Source organism: Scyliorhinus torazame, chromosome 8, assembly GCF_047496885.1.
Source record: "Scyliorhinus torazame isolate Kashiwa2021f chromosome 8, sScyTor2.1, whole genome shotgun sequence".
Classification (NCBI taxonomy): Eukaryota; Metazoa; Chordata; class Chondrichthyes; order Carcharhiniformes; family Scyliorhinidae; genus Scyliorhinus; species Scyliorhinus torazame.
In genome coordinates this window covers 155,847,404-155,870,953 of record NC_092714.1, presented here as the reverse complement: position 1 = coordinate 155,870,953, position 23,550 = coordinate 155,847,404, and the positions used below count along the sequence as shown (strand labels likewise).

The 23,550-nt window shown below is 53.5% G+C and overlaps 1 protein-coding gene across 5 annotated transcripts in view; it reads left to right on the top strand.

Moving 5' to 3' along the window:
• Positions 1-23,550, top strand: part of LOC140428213 (phosphorylase b kinase regulatory subunit alpha, liver isoform-like) — a 265,545-nt gene that overhangs the window by 187,140 nt on the left and 54,855 nt on the right. For all 5 annotated transcript variants that reach the window (XM_072514418.1, XM_072514420.1, XM_072514421.1 and 2 more), the window contains 5 exons: positions 7,372-7,451; positions 8,098-8,176; positions 8,272-8,401; positions 11,928-12,029; positions 16,079-16,197. In XM_072514418.1, coding sequence (XP_072370519.1) covers positions 7,372-7,451; positions 8,098-8,176; positions 8,272-8,401; positions 11,928-12,029; positions 16,079-16,197 — 510 coding nt within the window. The remainder of the gene's footprint in view (positions 1-7,371; positions 7,452-8,097; positions 8,177-8,271; positions 8,402-11,927; positions 12,030-16,078; positions 16,198-23,550) is intronic.

Genomic DNA, 23,550 nt, shown 5'->3' with positions numbered 1-23,550 from the left:
CATCAAACAATCCTCACACAGTTGCCCAACCGAAGAACACCAAGATCAAAACTAACACACCTCCATCCCCCAACAGTGCAAATGAAAACCTAAACTCACCCAGCCCTACTGCTGGTTCCAAGCAAAACGAGAAACTTTTTACAAAAACAGAGAAACAAAACAGAGAAAACAGAAACACGAACGTTACAGCCAAGTTCAAAAGTTCTCAGTCCTTCGTCAGCCCTTCTTTCTTGCAAAGTCCAACGTGTCCTCAGGCGACTCAAAGTAAAAGTGCTGATCGTCATGCGTGACCCAGAGACGGGCTGGGTATAACAGTCCAAACTTCACCTTTTTCTTGAAAAGGATCGCCCTGATCTGATTGAAGCCTGCTCTCCTCCTGGCCACCTCTACACTCAGGTCTTGGTAAATCCGCAGGATGCTATTGTCCCACTTACAGCTCCGTGTCTGCTTGGCCCACTGCAGAATACGCTCCTTATCCGAGAACCTGTGGAATCTCACCACCATTGCCCTCGGGGGGATCACCCATTCGCGGCTTCCTCGCGAGTGCTCTGTGAGCCCTATCCACCTCCAAGGGCCAGGAGAATGCCCCATCCCCCAGCAGCTTCTCAAACATGCCTGCGACATGTGCCCCAGCATCCGATCCTTCGGACCCCTCCGGGTGCCCGACAATTCTTAGGTTCTGCCGGCGGAACCTATTTTCCAGGTCCTCCACCTTCTCCGGAAGCTTCTTTTGCTGGTCCCTCAGCATCCCCACCTCCAGCACCACCGCAATCTGATGCTCCTCCTGCTCAGCCAGCGCCTTCTCCACCTTCTGGATCGCCCGATCCTGGGCGTCCAACCTGAGCTCCAGCCACTCAATCGACGCTTTTATCGGGTCCAAGCAGTCCCGTTTCTGCGTACCAAAGCCCTCCTCGAAGACTTGCATCAGCTGCCCCATAGACTGCTGGGTCGACAAGCCAGAGGTTCGCCCCTCCGCCATACTGTCCCCTGTTGCAACTACAGCCCAAGTCTTCTCTGTCTTCTTATTTCTGCCCTTACGAACACTTTAGTCCTTTTCACCATGCACCGAAGTGGGAATTCAGTAGAGAATTGCCACTGACATCCGTTCTACAATTCAGGTCCGTTAAAAGATCAAGGGAAAAGGTCCAAAAGTCCGACCAGAGCGGGAGCCACCAAATGTGCGACTTACTCCTTCATAGCCGCCACCGGAAGTCCGAGTGAGACAGATTCTTGATCAACAAGGGAGCTGCAGGTTATGGGGGAAAGACAGCAAAGTAGAGTTGTGACCACAGTCAGATCAGCCATAATCATATTGAATGGGGGGTCATGGCTCGAGGGGCCAAATGGCCTACCCCTTATATGATCTTAAATGGATCTTATACAGGTCCCTAAAGGCAGTAGTTTCTTTTGTCATTTACGGGATGTAAGTGTCGCTGGTTAGGTCAGCATTTATTGCCCATCCCTAGTTGCCCTTCAGGAGGTGATTGTGAGTTGCCTTCCGGAAGCGCTGCAGTCATTGAGATGTAGATACACCCACTGTGCTGTTAGGGAGGGAGATCCAGCATGTTATCCCAGTGACAGTGAAGGAGTGGCGATATATTTATAGTAGACAAGGTTGTAAAGAAGACATATGGAATGTTCTCCTTCACTGGCAGAGGTATAGAGTATAAAAGTAAGGATATAGGGCGGGAGTCTCTCAGCCGGGGGCCGGACCAGAGAATCGCCGCGAATCGTGCCACGCTTGGCACGCGATCAGGGCCCACCGATCGGCGGGCAGGCCTCTCGGGCTGGGGGCTCCTTTCTTCCGCGCCGGCCCCTATAGCCCTGCGCCATGTTGCGTCGGGGCCGGCGCGGAGAAAAGAGCCATTGCGCATGGGCACATTGGCGCTGGGCCCACTGAGCATGCGCGCGATGGCGCCGGCGCCACTGCACATGCAGGGACCCCACAGCGCCCAGTTGACGCCGGGATCAGCAGCTGCAGCGGCGAGGGTCGTTCCAGTGCCGTGCTGGCCCGCTGATCCTGAGGCGTTTCGCGACGGCGTTTATGACGGCGTCAAAACTTAGCCCCAGGATCAGAGAATCCCGCTCATAATGTTGGAATTGTATAAATCCTGGTGAGGCCACAACTGGAATATTGTGTGCCGTTCTGGTTGCCATACAAAGACAGGACATAATTGATCAGTCTGGAGAGAGAGCTGAGGAGTTAACAGGAATGTCGTCAGGGCTAGAAAAATGTAGCTACGAAGAGAGATTTGTGTTGTGTTATTCACCCTGGGGCAACACGGACTGCAACAGGATGCAGATGAACGGTAAAGCATACACCAAACGTAGGCATTGGTTCAATACGATTTATTGAACTTCTGTAACAATGCACACAGCTGGCTGTGGGTTGACACTCTACTACTCTACGTGTACTAACTCTAACTTACTAGACCAGGCTAGCTCTGATCCATGTGTAGAAGGTGCTGACTGATATATGCATCCTGACTGTAACTACAGTTGTCACCAGTGGAAAGTGGCGGAGTGCTGATGCCTCGTGTGTTTTATAGTTGGAAGCCCCCCTTTGGTGTTCTGTCTGGTGATTGGTTGTGTTCTGTCCTGTATGTTGATTGGCTAACCTGGGTGTCTGTCACTGCCTGTTTTTACCTCATGATGTGACAACCCCCCCTTTTTTAAAAAAAATTTGTCGGTTGCTTAGAGCATATACGACATATTTACAGATATAACTATTTGCAGCAAATGGCGAGTGAATGCATATGTACATGGTGTGCAGATACAGAACAATATGTACAAAGGAAATATTTATAAGTCCAATCTCTGGGGCTGGCGTCGGATCCTTGTCGACCGCCTGAGAGGTGGAGGTGGGGACGACGGCGCCTCGACGGGCGGGATTGCAGCCAGATTGGTGGCCTCGTGGAGCGAGGTGTCCGGAAAAGGCATAACGACAGCTGGGAATGTGAGATCCGGTGGTGGGGAGGCAAGTTTGCGTAGTGCCCTTCTGTCGTGCCTGACAATGGATCCATCAGCCATGCGAACCACGAACGACCTGGGAGCAGCATGTCGAACAACAACAGCTGAAGCTGACCAGCCTCCACCAGGCAACTTGATGCGAACAGCATCTTCCGGAGATAGCACAGGCAGATCAGTAGCATGAGCATCGTGCATCAGCTTTTGCCGGTTTCTGAGTTGCTGCACCTTTTGCAGCACTGGGAGGTGATCCAGGTCAGGTAAATGAATGGCCGGAACAGTCGTCCGCTGGTCACCATTCAGAAGGAGTTGTGCCGGAGACATGCCGGTGGACAGAGGGGTTGCCCTGTACGCCAGGAGCGCAAGGTTAATGTCAGAAGCTGAGTCCGCAGCCTTGCAGAGCAGTTGCTTCACGATATGGGCCCCTTTTTCGACCTTCCCGTTAGATTGCGGGTAATGCGGGCTCGAGGTAATGTGCTTGAACTGGTATAGCTTCGTGAAATTGGACCACTCTTGGCTGTAGAAGCAGGGACCGTTGTCGCTCATGGCCGTGAGCGGAATACCATGCCTGGCAAATGTTTCCTTGCAGGCCTTGATGACAGTCCTTGATGTGAGGTCAGATAGTTTCACCACTTCGGGGTAACTCGAGAAGTAGTCAAATATAAGCACGTAGTCACGCCCATTGGCATTAAAAAGGTCGATTCCCACCATGGATAGGTCACGATCTCGTGTTGCTGGAGTGTTTCTTTGGGCTGAGCAGGCTGGAAACACTGGCAAGTCGCACAATTGTTGGAAATCATAGAATTTACAGTGCAGAAGGAGGCCATTTGGCCCATCGAGTCTGCACCGGCTCTTGGAAAGAGCACCCTACCCAAGGTCAACACCTCCACCCTATCCCCATAACCCAGTAACCCCACCCAACACTAAGGGCAATTTTGGACACTAAGGGCAATTTATCATGGCCAATCCACCTAACCTGCACATCTTTGGACTGGGGGAGGAAACCGGAGCACCCGGAGGAAACCCACGCACACACGGGGAGGATGTGCAGACTCCGCACAGACAGTGACCCAAGCCGGAATCGAACCTGGGACCCTGGAGCTGTGAAGCAATTGTGCTATCCACAATGCTACCGTGCTGCCCAAAGAGGATATGTCCTCTTTGATGCCAGGCCAATAGACAGCCTGCATTTCTCGATACCAAGGTGTCCCTCGTGGATTTGTTTGAGCACTAAGCTCTGGAGACTGCGAGTAATAACGATACGATCCAGCTTGAGGAGGATCCCCTCGACAACTGTTAGGCCATCCTTTACATTAAAGAACTGGAGGCATTGCCCTTTCTGCCAACCATTTGCAAGGTGATGTATGACCCGCTGCAGAAGAGGGTCCTTGGCAGTCTCTTCTTGAATGTTGACGACTCGTTCGTCTGAGGCCAGGAGGTTGCTGGCACACAGTTGCACCTGTGCCTCAATTTGGCAGATGAAGTCGGCCTGTTCACAGGGCGAGGCGATGGCTCGGGACAGGGCATCCACAATGATTAGCTCCTTGCCCGGTGTGTAAACCAATTCGAAATCATACCTGCGGAGTCGAAGGAGAATGCGCCGAAGCCTGGGCATCATGTCATTCAAGTCATTGTGAATGATATAGACCAAGGGTCTGTGGTCAGTCTCTACTGTGATGGCTGATAGACCGTAGACGTAATCATGGAACTTTACAATACCGGTGAGGAGGCCCAGGCACTCTTTCTCTATCTGAGCGTACCTCTGCTCGGTGGGAGTCATGGCCCTAGACGCATAGGCCACTGGAGCTCAGGACGAGGAGTCATCCTTCTGGAGGAGCACCGCACCAATGCCGTCCTGGCTGGCGTCCGTGGAGATTTTTTGTCTCCCGCTCTGGGTCAAAAAACATTAGCCACTCTGCTGGATGTGTGGGTAGCCACTGAAAGGCAGTGGACTTCTTCAGCAGATGCCTGAGAGCCGTGGTATGTGATGCGATTCATATTGGCAGAGGACATGGCATGTTCGTGCTGGACGAGATTGAGTAGCTTGAATGCATGGGCAGTAAGCAGAGAAGCCTTGTCAGGCTTGACGATTTTGAATCGCAGTGTGGCATTGATGGCCTTGTTGGAGACATGCAGGTGACAAGGCCCTAACACAGTAATAGCATTGCCATTATAATCAAGCAGCTGGCAGGCCGGCAGAAGAATTTTGGCTGCCTTTGGATGCGAGCAAGATCTGCTTGAGATATGAGATTGCTGAAGCACCAGTGTCCAGCTTGAACCGGCTGCTGCATTGGTTGACTTGTACGACAGCACGCCATTCATCCGCAGAATCCACGTTGAGGATGGGTAGGCATGTTGCTGAATTTGAGGAGGCCTTGTCATACGTGGTAATGATGCCCACACGATATGGGGACTCCAGGCAGTCGTCTGGATTCGTGGTGTTACCAGGTTCCGAATCCAACAGCCCTTGCTGCACACTTTGAAAGCGTTTGCGTTGGAACTGGGATTGCTGGCCCACAATCGGAGGTGCAGACCTGCACAAGGCTGCATAATGGCCATGCTTCCCACAATTTAAACATCGCCTGCCTCTTGCAGGTTTAAGTGGGCGGTGCCGCAGTTCGGGCACGTCATGCCGTTGACGTCGTAATGCTCCGTGCGTCATCGCACATGCGCAGTGCGGTCAGCCGCCGCTCGCAGTTGCGCAGTGTGGTCATCGGCCGCTTCGTTCTCCCGTCTGTGGTGCGCATGCGTGGGACCCCTGGAAAAGCGCGCGATATGGCCGCCTTCATCGATGCTAAGGTGCCGCATTCGGGCGATGGCCTGTACGCACTCTGCCTCGTGGGAGGCAAGTTGGTCCTGTTCTGCCGATTTAAGGCGGGAGTAGCGACTTTGCGCCTGTTCATGCACTTTACATGTCTCGATGGCTACTGGCACGGTCATGTTTTTTATTTTTAGGAGCTGGTCCCACAGGGCGTCGGAGAGGACCCCAAACACGATCTGATCCCTGATGAGGGAATCAGCGGTGTCACCGTAGTTGCAGGATTGCGCTAATATGCGGAGATGAGTTAGAAAGGATTGGGAAGGCTCATCCTTACCCTGAAGGCGTTGCTGGAAGATATAGCGCTCAAAGCTCTCGTTTGTTTCGACTTCAGTGACTGTCGAATTTGCTAACACGGTCTGGAACTTGGTCATGTCCACGCCGTCGGCAAAAGTGAGCGAATTGAAGATTTGGGTGGCCTGGTCCGCCACAGTTGATAGGAGCAGCGCGGTTTTTCTGACATCGGACGCATCCTCGAGGCCCGAGGCCTCAATGTATAGACTGAATTTCTGCTTGAAGACCCGCCAGTTGGCGCCGAGATTGCCGGAGATCCGGAGCTGTGGAGGGGCCTGGATCTTCTCCATGCCGCTGGAAGGCACTTGTTAGTCGTCACTGAATTATTCAAGGTAAATTACTGAGATGAAGTAGACTCCTGGTATCATGTCGTGTTATTCACCCTGGGGTAACACGGACTGCAACAGGATGCAGATGAACTGTAAAGCATACACCAAACGTAGGCGTTGGTTCAATACGATTTATTGAACTTCTGTAATAATGCACACAGCTGGCTGTGGGTTGACACTCTACTACTCTAAGTGTACTAACTCTAACTTACTAGACCAGGCTAGCTCTGATCCACGTGTAGAAGGTGCTAACTGATATATGTACTGCAGTTGTCACCAGTAAAGAGGCGGAGTGCTGATGCCTCGTGTGTTTTATAGTTGGAAGTCCCCCTCTGGTGTTCTGTCTGGTGATTGGTTGTGTTCTGTCCTGTCTGTCACTGCCTGTTTTTACCTCATGATGTGCATGGGTGCATATTATGACAATTGGATAGGTTGGAGTTATTTTCCTTGGAACAAAGAAGGATGAGGGGTGACTTGATTGAGGCATACAAAATTATGAGGGGAAGAGATAGAGTGGACAGGATAAAATTGTTTCCCTTGGTGGAGAATTCTAGAACCAGAGGACTTAGGTTCAAGTGGCAGAAGGTGTAGAGGGGACATGAGGAAGAACATTTTTACACAGAGTGTAGTGGGAGTCTGGAATTCGCTGCCCGAGTTGGTGGAGGCAGAGACCCTAAAATCTTTTTAAAAGTACCTGGATCTGCACCTTAACTGCTGAAAGCTGCAGGGCTATGGACTGGGTGCAGGAAGGTGGGATTAGAAAGGGTACCTGTGTGTCCTCAGGCTGGCATGGACAAGATGGACCGAATGGTCTCTCTTCTGTGCTATAACCTTTCTATGGTTTTATGTATTCTCTTGGGAGTGTTGAGAATCAGTTTGAATCAGGCCAGATCCTGAGCTTCAACATTGACGCACATTCCCACCAATGGGAAATTTCTGATTTTGCTACTGTTTGATATATAGGCTTGTACATCCCTGCTGTCACATCAGAAGCAATTGACTATTGGTCTTCCCCCAGAGCCACGAGAACGAACTATCATAGCGTGAGTACTTAAACTTATTTGTGGGGTTTTATTAAAGAGAATAAGGAGATATTGTTGCCACAAGCAACCCTCCCACATTCATATCAAAATCATTTATAGAAACCACAAACAGCAAGGGCCCCAACACTCATCCCTGCGGGACCCCACTGGACACAGGGATGCAAATCAGTTTCACGCTGGCCTCCAGCGGGTTTCCTGATCCGTTATGACTGGCACCAGCGGAAGATCCGCAGGAAATACACTTTTTGGGCTCCTGCTGAATTCTAAACCCACCCCCTCACCTGCCATTGAGCCTGCCGGTCCAGAACAGAATTGGAACAACGTGACATGCAAACGTCAGGACTCACCTGAACAATGCCTGGGGCTTATCTCCGGAGTTCAGGATAGAGGTCACCTGCAACCCTGAGCCCGGAATACCACAGCCGTGAGAAAGGGTGGCACACCTAACCGTTTACCTTCCAGATTGAACCTGCCAGCTGGTGGCAGCTGGTGCCAGCCAGCGAATCCCACCCTCAATGTTTTTTTAGACATAATTTAGGGGTAGGGTATTGCACCGATATCAGAACATAACATTTCCAAAGTTGCTCCATTTTTAAGGATATTTGGAAAGCCGATATGATCCTTACAGATTCCATTTATTTTCCAGACCTCTGCCACCTAATGAATTAACACAGCTTATTTATGAAGCAAGTGGCCAAGACATTAGCCTAGCGGTCCTTACCCAGGTACGATCTCAGAGGGTGTATTGATGATTGGGGGCTGTTAGTTATTGCACTGCTGTACTTACCTGGTGTTTCTGAACGTTGTGTGTTAACATCAGGAAATCATGGTTTACCTTGCGATGTACATCAGGACAGAGCCCGGCCTCTTTGCGGAAATGCTGCGACTCAGAATCGGACTCATCATTCAAGTGATGGCCACAGAGCTTGCCTACAGTCTTAGTTGTTCAGGTATGAGTGGAGAGGTTATTTGCTGGGCAGTGTGTGGGTTGGGAATGCTTCCTGACTGCTATTTCTGCCGACTCAAGAGTCCAAAGATGTGCAGGTTAGGTGGGGTTACGGGGTTAGGCCGGGGGACTGGGTCTAGATTGAGTCTTCTTTCGGGGGGGTCGATCCAGACCCAATGGGCCGAATGGCCTCCTTCTGCACTGTAGAGATTCGATGACTCATTCTTATGACTTTTTTTTATTATCCAATTTATCCCCATTTCACTTTTCGAGGAAGTCACCCGATCAGCTGAGAGTGAACATCAGCACTTTGCCTCTTTTTTTGTAATCTGCCACTCCGAGTCTGTCAGTTTAATGCCTGACAGGTGAAAAATTCTGCTCCAGGGTGGAATTCCACATGGTGCAGGTTCTCAGGAAACCGATATCGCCTCAATTGGAGCTATTAGTATAATGAACTTACCGGTGAATTTGTTCCTTGCTGGTTCCCTCTTTTGGAATTGGCCCTTTCAAACATTGGAACATATATGTAAAGAAAGTATTTGAAGCCATGTCTGTGCAGGAGTTTATATTGTCTTCATTCGAAGTACATGTCAGGATTAATTGCTCAATGTTGAATAGATATTTTTGTATACTCTTCCTTTCTGTTAATGGACACTTACACTTTGGGTCGAGTCCGCTTTCTTCTGTGATCCTGTCAGTTTCGAATGTATATTTTTTATTTGTTCCTGGGATGTGGACATCGCTGGCTGGGCCAGTATTTGTTGTCCACCCCTAATTAATCTTGAACCGAATGGTTTGCTCGGCCATTTCAGTCCGGAGCAGTTAAGAGTCAACCACATTGCTGTGGGTCTGGAGTCACATGTAAGCCCGACAAATAAGGACGGCAGATTTCCTTCCCTAAAGGACATTAGTGAACAAGCTCGGTTTTTAAGCCAATGGTTTCCTGGTCATCTTTAATTCCAGATATATATTGGATTCAATTTTCACTATCTGCCGTGGGGGGATTCAAACCGAGGTCCCCAGAGCATTACCCTAGTTTAATAACCAGCATGGCACATACGGTATGGGGATGATTTTTTTCCCCGTGCTCCTTGAGGAGTACGAGCTCCCCCGCTAAGGACAGAGTAGTTTGCCCATACTTGTATAAATGGTCGGCCAGTCTAGAACCGACCCACTGGAGAGGTAACCTGGTGAGGTTCTACTCATGTATATAATTGTTGTAAAATAAATGTTGTTTACCTTTGCCTACTTTGGACTCCCCGAGCCTTATTAAACCTGGGTCTCTGAATTACTAGACCAGTGACAATACCATTACACCACCGCCTCCTCTCATGCTTCGTGGTGAAGCTGAGGGTTACGACAGGAAGATTAATGACAGTTACTGAATCTGAATACATAGCCAACCATTTTTAAAACAGGGATTGCTTTGAAGTATGTCCAAACCTATAACAGTTCTTGGGGTTGGCCAATGAGAAGTTGCTTTAATAGAGAAGATGGTTAATGCTGTAAGTGTTCAGGGCACCATGTTGGTGGGTGAATGGGTTTGCTGTTCTTATGTAAGAGGAGAAGGAACAGATATGTAATCCTGGCAGGAGAATTAAGACAGACGACTAAAAAAAGTTGTGTTTTGATAAGATTTAAAAGGTAAATGGAGAGGCAGAGAGGCTTAGACAGGACAAGTGCGACAGAGAACTTTGACAGCAACGGTGATTTTTAAGGTTTGGGCAGCATTTATGGAAGGTTAGAGGGGAAGAATGATAAGGTAGATGGGGACGGCAGTGAATTGGGGATTGAGATTCGAAAATGAGGATATGAGAGAATCTGTGTTTTAATATTTAATTTGTATTTCTTGAGGCAGATTCGAAAAGTGAAAATGAAATGACCACGTAAACATAGATAAGAAACTGACCCACCCAGTTTCAGGAACTATCCCTCTGCCCTGCTCACCACTAGTTAAATACCAGAGGTGGCAGGAGGAGATCCTTGCTCACTTAAGCCTTCAATTGGTGATGGGTGAGAACATTTGCCACCACACATTTAAAATTGAGGCAGGGCACAAAGGCAGTGAAGTCCCCACCCATCACCCAAACTCACCATGGGGTGCAGGTGAGGGTGTTAATTTCCACCCAGTAACTCTGAGGGGAGGTTTGCAAGCACAGAAAGACAGTGACATTTCTAAACAATTTCAGGATTTGTGATGTTTCCCGAGCAAGCCTAGAAGTCTCTGAAACAGACTAGGTAGGGTTTCAAGGATGGCTATGTTGAAGCTCGCTGCCATTTTACATTCACTTGCGTGTTGATTGGCAGTGGGCGGTACTTCCCTCTGCCCTTGGAAGGATGTCCCGACAGTGGTTGACATCTCGGCAATCCAACCAGGCACAGCGCCGCAGTGGCCAGAGGCGGTACTGCAACACTCTTGGTGGAACTAAGTCCCAGGACCATTCTCCAGGCAAGTCCAGGGGGCAGGAGGGTAGGGCATGCCCGGCAGGTTTGGGAGGGCGGCAGTCACATCTATTCCCATTTGGAAGAAAATGGGCTTATCAGTGATAGGCAACATGGTCGCCACATTACCAAAAGGACGTGGATGCTTTGGAGAAGGTGCAGAGGAGGTTCACCAGGATGTTGCCTGGTATGGAGGGCGCTAGCTATGAAGAGAGGTTGAGTAGATTAGGATTATTTTCATTAGAAAGACCGAGGTTGAGGGGGGACCTCATTGAGGTCTACAAAATCATGAGAGGTATAGTCAGGGTGGATAACAAAAAGCTTTTTCCCAGAGTGGGGGACTCAATTACTAGGGATCATGAGTTCAAGGTGAGAGGGGAAAAGTTTAAGGGAGATATACGTGGAAAGTTCTTTACGCAGAGGGTGGTGGGTGCCTGGAACGCATTGCGGGCGGAGGTGGTAGAGGCGGGCACGATAGCGTCATTTAAGATGTATCTAGACAGATACATGAATGGGCAGGGAGCAGAGGGATACAGATCCTTAGAAAATAGGTGACAGTTTTAGGTAGAGGATCGGCGCAGGCTTGGAGGGCCGAAGGGCCTGCTCCTGTGCTGTAATTTTTCTTTGTTCTCTTTATAGGGAGGTAGACTGGAGGGGGGGGAGGCTAGGTAAAGCTGGAAGTCCAAGGTACTGTAGGAGAGGGCTGCCCAAATCTGAGGGGGCCTTCAGAGTTAGGCGTCACCCCCCCTCTACTGCCTTTGACCCAGAGGTGGAGGAAAGTTTTTAACTACCAGCACCCACTCCCGCCAGCCGAAAGATCGAGGCTGGGCCGAATAAGACCATTAATTGACCACTCCAGGGCACAAATAGGTGAAAGGGCTAGCTTCCCACCCGTGGTCCTGCCCGCCCCTGTGAAGTTGCATCTGGGTTGGGGGGGAAATCGGTTCCTGAGGAAATCCGGTTAGTGCAATTTTACATCCCACATCCGACCGCAGAACCCACCTTGGCAGGGGAGCTTAAACGTCTGACCGCAATGTGAACAGTTTCTGTATTGTCGATTTAAATTACTTTCTGATTGCACATAACAGGGGAAGAAGCTTCTGAACACTTGATGAATCTGAGCCCTTCTGACATGAAGAAACTTCTGCACCATATCCTAAGTGGAAAAGAGTTTGGGGTCGAGAAAAGTGGTCAGTGTTAACATTGTTTTCTAATAGTAACTAAATCATTCTACATAGCAAGAACAATTTGAATTACATTTTGAAAAGTTGCTAAATTATTATCCGTTGCTACGAGTGTACTTTCACAAATCGATTTTCTGACATTGCCAATTTCGAAAGCTGCCATGTTGTTTTTTCATTCTGTTATAATTTACTCTTCATTCATTGAGTAAAGGAGAATTCTGGAGCCAGTCTTACCTTAACATAGGGCACGATCGAATGTGCACGCTGCGCTTGAAAAGCAGCGCACCGCGGCGCAGTGTGGCTGATAGAAGTCAGGGGACCCCGCTCCCGGGATCTATCCGGCTCTCAATGCCGTTGCGATGTAAATCCCGCCCATTGTGGGTGGGGTCACTTTTTTGAAAATCTGCATATTAAGTGGCTAGTCTCACTTTAATGTGTAAATTCCTGACTTACCCGAGGCATGGGATCAATCTCCTTTACCTTGGAGACCTGGGCAAGCTCTGTTCAGTACCGGTCTCCACAAATGGGGACAGCACTCGTGGGGGTCTCTCACGGGAATGGGGGTCATGACCTTTGGATAGGGTGGTACCCTGGCACTGCTGGTCCACATGGGCACCTTGGCAGTGCCAGCTTGGCATCCTTGCAGTGCCATCTGGGTATCAGCCTGGCACTTCCAGTTAACAGGGGCACTGCCAGGGTGCCAGGCTGGCAATGCCAATGTGCCAAGCTAGCATTTCCTGTGGTGATTGGACTGGCAGTGCCCAATGTGGGTGTTGTGGAAGTGGGGTGCAGGCACCCCCCTATTGTGTGTTGGGGCTTGGGGTGGGATTCTCCCCCCCCCCCCCCCCCACACACACACTCAGATGGTATGGGGACGGGTTCCCAGGAGTGTCATGTGACCTGACCGGCCAGTGGAGCCAGAGTGCATGAACCCTGGGACAGGGCCAGGTTTTCCCAGTTAGTTAGGAGTTTGGAATCTTGGAACATGGTAACCTTTTATCTCACTCTCTGTATATATTTTTACTTTCATAAACCACAATTCGTTAATCAACTTGGTGGTCACCCGTCTGTCAGGATATTACATTGGCGATGAGGATCAACTGGAGTGCCTTCCTAATACATAAATCTGGAGAGCAGACCTCGTATGAAATCGTTTCCTTGAAGCAAACTTATTCAGCAGCCTGAGTGTGTCAAAATGCCCCATTTGGCAAACTACAACCATTCAAACCTAATATGGAGAAATGAGGATTAAATATCAAACTCCTCCACTTTTTAAGGCCAACAAAATCGGTGGGAAGAAAAGCAGTGGGCAATTCTACTGATGGCCTGCGGGGCCTCCACATATAACCTGATTAGGATTCTGACTTCCCAAGATGCCTCCGACTCAAAATCTTTCGAGAAGCTAGTGGAATTCGTCAAAGACATTATCACCCAAAGCTCTCGATAATAACACAACAATATAAGTTCAATTCAACGACAAGGGCCCCAGGGGCATTCATGGCATGCTTAAAACTAATAGCTGAACAATTATAGTTTGGGTCTGCACTAAATGCCATGTTGAGGGACAGGCTGGTCTGTGGTGTTAATGACGCGTCATACAAAAGAAAGTGTTTAGCAGAGGCAGAGATTGCCTTAATGAAGGCACTAGGGATCGCCCGGGCCATGGAAAGTATCGAGAGGGGAAGCAGCGGAGGGTGATGGAGTTGCAGAGCCTGCAAACAAGCGAGGTCCACCGGGTTTGGTAGGAAGCTGTTCGCAGTCGTGGTGCCAAAGGTGAAGGTGCGGAAGTACTGAGAAAAGACACTGGGAGCAGAAGAGAGTGCAGAGATATAGGGAATTTGGAGCTGTGAAGAATGTTAACAGTATAGGAGAAATCATCCCCAGGAGAGATGTACATTCAGGGAAGCTGCATATTATGCCTACAGTAGGAAGGGGCACATTAGGAGGAAATGCAAGGTTATTGAGCCCATAGGGGGCCATCAAAAACGGAACTCTACTCCAGTACACAGTGTTGAGAATACACCTGAAAACGGATCTGAAATATACAGTTTAAACAACATAAAGGTGGACAAGGCACCCCAATTACAATTGTGCCGATGGTAAATGGTCAGCCACTTAGAATGGAGGTGTATACGGGGGCCTCTGCTACAGTTGTGGGTGAACAAATATATCATTATTTACAAAGTGGGATCCAGCTGCTGAAGTTAAAAAGCACGATGGCCAGGCGAGGCATGAACATTGGGGAAACTTTAAGAATCCGAGGAACAACCACAACCATAAGCTACTGACACCAGTAAGCTCAACTGCCTTTGATAATAATGGGAGGGGGGAGGCAAGGGCAGAGTCTGATGGGCCAGGATTGGCTTCACCAAATTAGATTAAATTGGCTAAAAATCTCCCAGATTTATGAAGGAGATCTTCATGATGTCTTTAAAAATATCAAGTAATTTTTCAAGGTGGATTAGGCAAGATAACAGGCTCTAAAAGCAAAGATTTAAGTGGATCATGAGGCCACACCCAAGTTTTAAAGAGCTTGACCCGTCTCCTATGTCTTACATGAGAAGATCGAATCTGAACTCAAGCGGCTCAAAAAATTCCCCCCATCTTATCCACGTAACCCTGTGACCCCCACCTAACCTGCATATCTTTGGACTGTGGGAGGAAACCAGAGCACCCGGAGGAAACCCACGCAGACACAGGGAGAACGTGCAAACTCCACACAGTGACCAAGCCGGGATTGAACCGGAGTCCATGGCGCAATGAGGCGGCAGCACCATGCTGCCTCACTCTGTGTATATAGTTATTACTTTAATAAACCATTACTCATTAATCAATTTGATGGTCGCCCGTCTGTCAGGATATTAGAGGGGAAACTGACTAAATAAATACTGAAGAATGATGTCCTAACCTACCACAGAATTGTTGCAGAGCATAAGGAGGACATTTGGCCCATTGTGGCTGCACCAGCCCTTCAAGCGAGCATCATGGCTTGGTGCCAATTCCCTGTCTTTTCCCTGCCCTGTTCAGGAAGGCCGGTACAGGAATTGAACCCGCGCTGCTGGCCTTGTTCTGCATTACAAGCCAGCTGTTTAGCCCACTGTGCTAAACCAGCCCCTTTGATAGAGATGCTCAAAATCATGAGGGAGCTGGACAGAGTAGATGTGGAGAAACTGCTCCTGCCCGTGAAAGGATCAAGAACGAGAGGGCACAGATTTACAGTGATTTGCAAATGAAGCAAATGTGATGTGAGAGAAATCATTTTCACACAGCAAGTGGCCTCGGTCTAGAATTCACTGACTGGAAGTGTGCTGGAGGCAGATTCAATCGAGGCTGTGCATCCCAGACCCAAACTACTCGCTGTGTGATAAAGGTTTTCTCACATCACATTTACCTCTTTAGCAAATCAGTTTAAGTCTGTGTCCTCGCATTCTGGATCCTTTTAGTTTTTCCCTATCTACTCTGTCCAGCTTTCTCATGATTTTGATCATGTCAACTCTCCTCTTAATCCTCTTCTCTCCTAGGAGAACCGTCCCAACCTCTCCAAACTATTCTCAGAAAGTTTCCCATCGCTGCAACTATTCTTGTAAAGCTCTTCTGCACTCTCTCCAATGCGTTCACATCCTTCCCAAAGTGTGGAGCCCAAAATTGTACACAATACCCCAGCTGAAGTCTAACTCAGTGTCTTGCTTTTTTCCCCAATTATTAACTACTGCTCCCACTTACAACTAAAGTGGGGAATGGGCCTAGTTAGGGTGCTCTTTTGCAGGGTCGGTGCAGACTCGATGGGCCGAAAGGCCTCCTTCCGCACCTAGCACCTTCCTTAAAACCTACCTCTTTGCCCAATCGTTTGGTCATTTTCTTTAATATCTCATTCTGAAGCTTAGTGTGGAATTTTATTGTATAGCTGATTTGTGAAGCACCTTGGGGTGTTTTATTGTGTGAAAGGCTGTGCAAGTACAAGTTATAGTTGTTGGGCACTTTTATTTTGCATTGTAATAAAATTGTCAAAACTGCAAATCAACAATAGCATGTGTGTTGTGTGTTCTCTCTTCCAGTGCAAGCGTTTGATTCCGCTGCCATCAGTCCTGTTATTTCTATTCACGAAGTCGGCCATACAGGGGCAACAAAAACCGAGAGAACTGGAATTAGCAAACTAAAGAGTGAAATGAAACAGGTACAGAAATAGCTTACCGAACACTGTAATATTACCACAAAAATATTCAAGAATGCACCATTGATTGGCGCCTTTCAGAACAAGTGAGAAATGATGGTATTGTCACTGGATTAGTAATCCAGAGACCCAAGCTAATGCTCTGGGGATGTGGGTTCAAATTCAGTAAATCTGGAATATAAAAGCTAGTCTCAGTAATGGTGACCATGAAAGTGATTGTCATTAAAAACCCATCTGGGTCACTAATGTCCTCCAGGGAAGGAAATCTACCATCCTTACCCGGTCTGGCCTACATGTGACTCCAGATCCACAGCAATGGGGGTGACTCTTAACTGCTCTCTGAAATGGCCGAGCAAGCTACTCGGTTCAAGGGCAATTAGGGATGGGCAACAAACCTCACCAATGATGCCCACATCCCATGAAAGAATAAGCAAAATGTTCTGCCTTCTAAATTCCTTCTGACAACAGTTTGTCAGACACTATGTTCAGATCCTGCCGCTACCTTTGGTGGTGGCCACAGAATTGGGATTGTTTCCTGCTGAGGCGAGTAGAGAGGTCTTGCCCTGTTCAACTCAGTACTTACCTTTGCAGAGTAGCGGCAGGAAATTGCCATTACGTCATGGGTTCCGGACGCCATGTTTGAAGGGCACCCTGGCAGTCTCCACCTTTCCCCCTCTCAGCCTGGCTCCCAGGTCCACGCTAGACCCCACCACCGCCGTCCCCCCCAATCCACCCACCACCTACCTGCTTTCGTGCAGCTTGTGCCTGATATTGTTGAAAGTATGAGCGAACCCCAAGAAGGCCAAAGCAGCTTCTACTGGCCTTAATGTTGTGGATGAAGTGAAGCCCACCAGGTGCATGCCATTTAAATACAGTCGTAAAACTGAAGGCATTCTGTTGGGTTGCGGGGATGGGGTGGAAGTGAGGGCTTAAGTGGGTCAGTGCAGACTTGATTGGCCAAATGGCCTCCTTCTGCACTATATATTCTACCAAAAAAAAAAAATTATTTTCCTGCTGGTGGAACTCTTAATTCTGGTGAGGCAGCCTTCTAATCAGCTATATGAGAGGCACTTCCCAACATTGCTGATTGGGAAGCACGATCCACCTTTAGATCCCGACAACAGGCCGCTTTGACATCTCGGCAAACTGATTTTTGGACTGGCCCCAACTGAAGTTCTGCCGCCCGCCACATTCCCTGCATGTGGGACAGGGAGATTCCGCCCTGTGTCATTATGTTGTATTTTGTCAGGATTACTTGTCTTTTTTTAAATACTGAAACCTGTTGGAAACAATTTAAAACCACTACAATCTTATTGAGAAACTTAAATTAGCTTCGAGATTCAAGGGGAATATCTGTGGTCTAATCATCATGGGCGTCATTCTCCGACCCCCCGCCGGGTCGGAGAATGGCCGTTGGCCGCCGTGAATCCCGCCCCCGCCGAAGTCTCCGAAGGGAGAAAAGTCGGCGGGGCGTTAATGGCGCCGCTGCCGCGGAGAATGTCACGGGTCTGCGCAAGGCAGCCGATTTTCGGCCTGCCGATATTCTCCCTTCCGGATGGGCCGAAGTCCCGTCGACGTGATGACCGTTCACGTCGACGTGAATCAAACCTCCTTTTCATCGGCGTGACCCGGTGCTCCAGGCTCACGCCGACCAGCGAGGAGGTGAGTGACGGCCTGGGGGGTTGGCTCTGGGCAGGAAATGGCGTGGCCGCAGACTGATTGCGTGAGGAGAGGTGTGTCTCGGCTTGTGTGTGTGTGTGTGCGGCGGGGGGGTGGTGGTTAGAGTAGGCTGGGCTCCGGGGGAGTGCCGGGAGGGGGTCCGTGCCGGGGTGGAGGTTGGGGGGGGGGTCCGTGCTGGGGTGGAGGTTGGGGGGGGGGGGTCCGTGCTGGGGTGGAGGTTGGGGGTTGGGGGGGGTCCGTGCTGGGGTGGAGGTTGGGGAGGGGGTCCGTGCTGGGTTGGGGGTTGGGGTGTCCGTGCTGGGGTGGAGGTTGGGGAGGGGGTCCGTGCCGGGGTGGAGGTTGGGGGGGGTCCGTGCTGGGGTGGAGGTTGGGGGGGGGTCTGTGCTGGGGTGGAGGTTGGGGGGGGGGGTCCGTGCTGGGGTGGAGGTTGGGGGTTGGGGGGGGTCCGTGCTGGGGTGGATGTTGGGGGGGGGGTCCGTGCTGGGGTGGAGGTTGGGGGTTGGGGGGGGGTCCGTGCTGGGGTGGAGGTTGGGGATGGGGTCCGTGCCGGGGTGGAGGTTGGGGGGGGGTCCGTGCTGGGGTGGAGGTTGGGGGTTGGGGGGGCTTCGTGCTGGGGTGGAGGTTGGGGAGGGGGTCCGTGCTGGGGTGGAGGTTGGGGGGGGGGTCCGTGCTGGGGTGGAGGTTGGGGGTTGGGGGGGGTCGGTGCTGGGGTGGAGGTTGGGGAGGGGATCCGTGCCAGGGTGGAGGTTGGGGGGGGGGTCCGTGCTGGGGTGGAGGTTGGGGGTTGGGGGGGGTCCGTGCTGGGGTGGAGGTTGGGGAGGGGGTCCGTGCTGGGGTGGAGGTTGGGGGGGGGTCCGTGCTGGGGTGGAGGTTGGGGGTTGGGGGGGGTCCGTGCTGGGGTGGAGGTTGGGGTGGGGGTCCGTGCCGGGCTGGAGGTTGGGGGGGGGTCCGTGCTGGGGTGGAGGTTGGGGGTTGGGGGGGTCCGTGCTGGGGTGGAGGTTGGGGAGGGGGTCCGTGCTGGGGTGGAGGTTGGGGGGGGGGGTCCGTGCTGGGGTGGAGGTTGGGGGGGGGTCCGTGCTGGGGTGGAGGTTGGGGAGGGGGTCCGTGCCGGGGTGGAGGTTGGGGGGGGAGTCCGTGCTGGGGTGGCGGTTGGGGGGGGGGGGGTCCGTGCTGGGGTGGAGGTTGGGGGTTGGGGGGGGGGTCCGTGCTGGGGTGGAGGTTGGGGGTTGTGGGGGGCCCGTGCTGGGGTGGAGGTTGGGGGTTGGGGGGGGCCCGTGCTGGGGTGGAGGTTGGGGGTTGGGGGGGGGTCCGTGCTGGGGTGGAGGTTGGGGAGGGGGTCCGTGCCGGGGTGGAGGTTGGGAGGGGGGTCCGTGCTGGGGTGGAGGTTGGGGGGGGGGTCCGTGCTGGGGTGGAGGTGGGGGGGGGGGGTCCGTGCTGGGGTGGAGGTTGGGGGTTGGGGGGGGTCCGTGCCGGGGTGGGTGATGGGAGGGCAAATGAGTTGGTCCACCTGGCCAGGTGCCAGCCTCCAACAGTTGGACCCATGCGGTCCATGCCACCTGGCTGGGGGGAGGAGTGGATATGGGCAATGATGACATGTCGTCGTTCCCCCCCCCCCACCAGGCCGTCATGTTTTCAGACCATCCAGCGATGTTGGCCGCCGTGGTGGCAGCCGCTCATGTCTATGTTGCCCTGGATGAGGAGGAGGAGGAGCGTGCCAGAGAGGCGGCGCAGGCTGCCGCAGAGGGGCAGGCAGCAGCCGCCCAGGCTGGAGGGACACCTGACCGACAGGACGAGGAGGGGGAGGAGGACGTCACGGCCCCACGGCAACGGAGGCACCCGAGGGCGCCCCGTGTGTACCGGCCCCGGCAGTCATACCAGGACCTCACGGACCGGGAATGCAGGAGGAGACTCCGGATGAGCCGGGAAACCGTGGCACACATCTGCCACCTGCTGGCACACCTGTCACCGCGTGGCACTGGCGGGGGACACCCTCTCCCCATGTCCGTCAAGGTTACGGTGGCCCTGAAGTTCAGAAGTTCAGGGCCACCGTAACCTTGACGGACACGGGGAGAGGGTGTCCCCCGCCAGTGGTCATTCAACGGGGTCATTCCAGGCACCGAGTGGGGACCTGTCCGGCATATCGCAGACATCGGTGCATCGGTGCAACCGGGCAGTGACAGATGCCCTTTTTGCCATGGCGCACCGCTACATCCGCTTCCCCGTGGACCGGGCCAGCCAAGATGCCCGGGCCGTGGGCTTCTCTGCCGTTGCCGGGTTCCCCATGGTCCAGGGCGCGATCGATGGGATGCACGTCGCGGTGCGGCCACCTGCAGAGAACAGGGCCGTGTTCACTAATAGGAAGGGGACCTATTCGATGAACGTACAGGCGGTCTGCGACCACCGCATGATGATCCTGCACGTCTGCGCCCGTCACCCAGGCAGTGTACACGACTCATTCGTGTTGTCGCGGTCATCCATCCCCGGCATGTACGAGGGACGCCATCCCTGGCTGAGGGGCTGGTTGCTGGGCGACAGGGGCTACCCATTGCGATCGTGGCTGATGACGCCTATACGGAGGCCACGCAATGAGGCGGAGAACCGCTACAATGATGCCCATGTAGCGACAAGGGGAGTGATAGAGAGGTGCTTTGGCGTGCTGAAGATGCGTTTCAGGTGCCTGCACCTCTCTGGGGGCGCCCTCCAGTATCGGTCAGATAGGGTCGGCCGCATCATTGTGGTGTGCTGCGACCTGCACAACATAGACCAGCAGAGGGGCGATGTGCCGCAGGCAGAGGAGGGCGGAGTGGAGGAGCAGCAAGAAGAGGCCCAGTCCTCCCCAGATGAGGGGGATGGGGGCAATGGTCAGGGCAGACGGGGTAGACACAGGCGGGTGGCTGTCCACCGTTACCGGCTGGCCCAGCGGGCACGGGACAGACTGATAGACGCCCGCTTCACTGACTAGATGGGCGTGGGAATCGGGTAGTATGGCCACAGACCGCACACCATGGCAACAGCCGACCACCCACACCCCCCACCCATCCACCCACCCAGCACCCTCATCCCCCTCCCCAACCCCACACACCCCACCCGCATGCACACCACCCCCCCCCCCCAATTGCCGATCCACCGGCGGCACAACGGGCCGGGCTCACCCAGTTGCGGGTGGACGCGTGTCTATCGCAGGCCATGGAGGATGATGACAACCCGCCTCCGATGAGCTTCTGGCTCCACATCGTTGGACTATGTCTGACCCATGGCCACAGTACCACCATCCACCCGGACCATCCCTGCATGCGGCTGTGACACTGCAGCGCACGGTCCCGTCCTCTGCCCGGGGGATGTTGATGGCGGCCCAGGGGGAAGGGGGCAGACTCACCTGGGGCTGAGGTAAGACCACCCGTCACACACACACTTGCGCTCAACGTACATGACACGCCCGCACACTTTGGACAGAGCACAAAGGCAGCTTCGGTAGGTGTAACATTGACTTTAATAACCAAAGGAGTTCATGCAGGTGCCCTAGCCCCTAAAACTCATCTGTGCCCTGCACCCGTGCCAACTTACTCAGTGTCTAATTGTTTGGCCTTACGGGCCCTTTGAGTACGTCTACGTGGTTCCCCAGACGGTACAGCAGAACTGGAGGTGGACTCCTGTGATTCCTGCCCTCTGACACTGGATCCCTTTGGCGGCCGTTTCCTGGGGCGTCCTGGCCTAGATGGGCCAGGCTGCGGCCCGGGCGACTGGGATGGCGAGCTGCCAGCCTGTCCTGCCCGTTGCCCACCCGATGCACCTGGGACGGAAGGGGGGGAGTCCGAGGTGTCGCGGTGTACCGGGTCCTCCCCTACAGAGGGAGCCGGGACGGACCACACCACCTCCTCCTCCCTCGGGGTGCCCGATGGCCCCCAGGCCTCTACATGGGTGGGGGATGCGAACGGACTGGCCATCCGACGCGCCCCCGACATCTGGCGCTGCCAGTCCTGGAGGCCCGTGCTGGTATCGACAGGGGTCTGCAGGTTTGCAGCCATGGAGCCCAGGGCGTTGTCCAACCGTGTCTGTGACAGTGCGACGCCGGCTCGCACATGGCCACTGGCGCCGATGCCCTCAGCGATGGCCTGCTGAGACTGGGCCATGGCCTGCAGAGACTGGGCCATGGCCTGCAGAGACTGGGCTATGGCCTGCTGAGACTGGGCCATGGCCTGCTGAGACTGGGCTATGGCGTTGAGCGCCTCTGCCATCTGGCGCTGGCACTGGCTCATGGCCTCCTGTGAGAGGGCAGCCATTTCCTGGGCCACAGACGCCGCCTGCACGGAAGGCCCCAGGCCTCGCAAACCGTTCCCCATGTCTGACACCGTTGCACCCATTGCCTTCACCGCGGACGCCACCCGTGCGGTGTCAGCCTGGGTGGCACGCATGACCGGGACCACTCCCAGCTCCTGGACGCGGGTGGACTCCTCCACCTGCGACCGCAGCCGCCGCAAGCCACCCGTCACCCTATTCGCTCGTCTCCGTGTCGGTGGTTGCATCGGATCTATGTGTGGGTGTGGTAACTGCAGGAACCCGGGATCCATCTGGGCGGCAGATGTTCACTTGGCCTGGGCTGCCCTCCGACCGCTCGGTCCCTCTGCTGCTCCTACCTCCACCTGCTGTACCGGGACGGCTGTGTTGTGCGCACCAGTGAGTGTACCAGACGCCTCATCACTAAAGTGCCCAACCGTGGTGAGTGTTTCTGCGATGGTGGAGGGTGTTGGTGACAGCAGTGGCGTTGTGTCGTGCTCTTCGTCCCACTCTGACTCCATGGCACTTTGGGGTGGGGGTTCGTCTCCACCCATCTACTCTGAGTCACTGTCCGGTATTTCGTCTTCCCGGGTAGGGGTGTCCCGGGTAGTGCTGTCCCGGGTAGTGCTGTCCCGGGTAGTGCTGTCCCGGGTAGTGCTGTCCCGGGTAGTGCTGTCCCGGGTAGTGCTGTCCCGGGTAGTGCTGTCCCGGGTAGTGCTGTCCCGGGTAGTGCTGTCCCGGGTAGTGCTGTCCCGGGTAGTGCTGTCCCGGGTAGTGCTGTCCCGGATAGGGGTGTCCCGGGTGGTGGTGTCCCGGGTGGGGGTGTCCTGGATAGTGGTGTCCTGGGTAGTGGTGTCCTGGCTCGGATGTGACGGGGGCCTGTGGCTGCCCCCCTCATCGCTGGGTGGTCGCTCCCGCACGTGACGGGGGTGTCGTCTCCCTGTTGCTCCAGGTCTCTCCGTCTCCCGTGGTGTGCGAGGGGCATCCTGCGGGCGTCGCATGCTGGAGGGTCCGGGTCTCTCCGTCTCCCGTGGTGTGCGAGGGGCATCCTGCGGGCGTCGCATGCTGGAGGGTCCGGGTGTCTCCGTCTCCCGTTGTGTGCGAGGGGCATCCTGCGGGCGTCGCATGCTGGAGGGTGCGGGTCTCTCCGTCTCCTGTGGTCTCCGAGGGGCATCCTGCGGGCGTCGCATGCTGGAGGGTCCGGGTCTCTCCGTCTCCCGTGGTGTGCGAGAGGCATCCTGCGGGCGTCGCATGCTGGAGGGTCCGGGTCTCTCCATCTCCCGTGGTGTGCGAGGGGCATCCTGCGGGCGTCGCATGCTGGAGGGTGCGGGTCTCTCCGTCTCCCGTGGTCTCCGAGGGGCATCCTGCGGGCGGTGTGCATCTGCGGGGATGGGTGCCTGG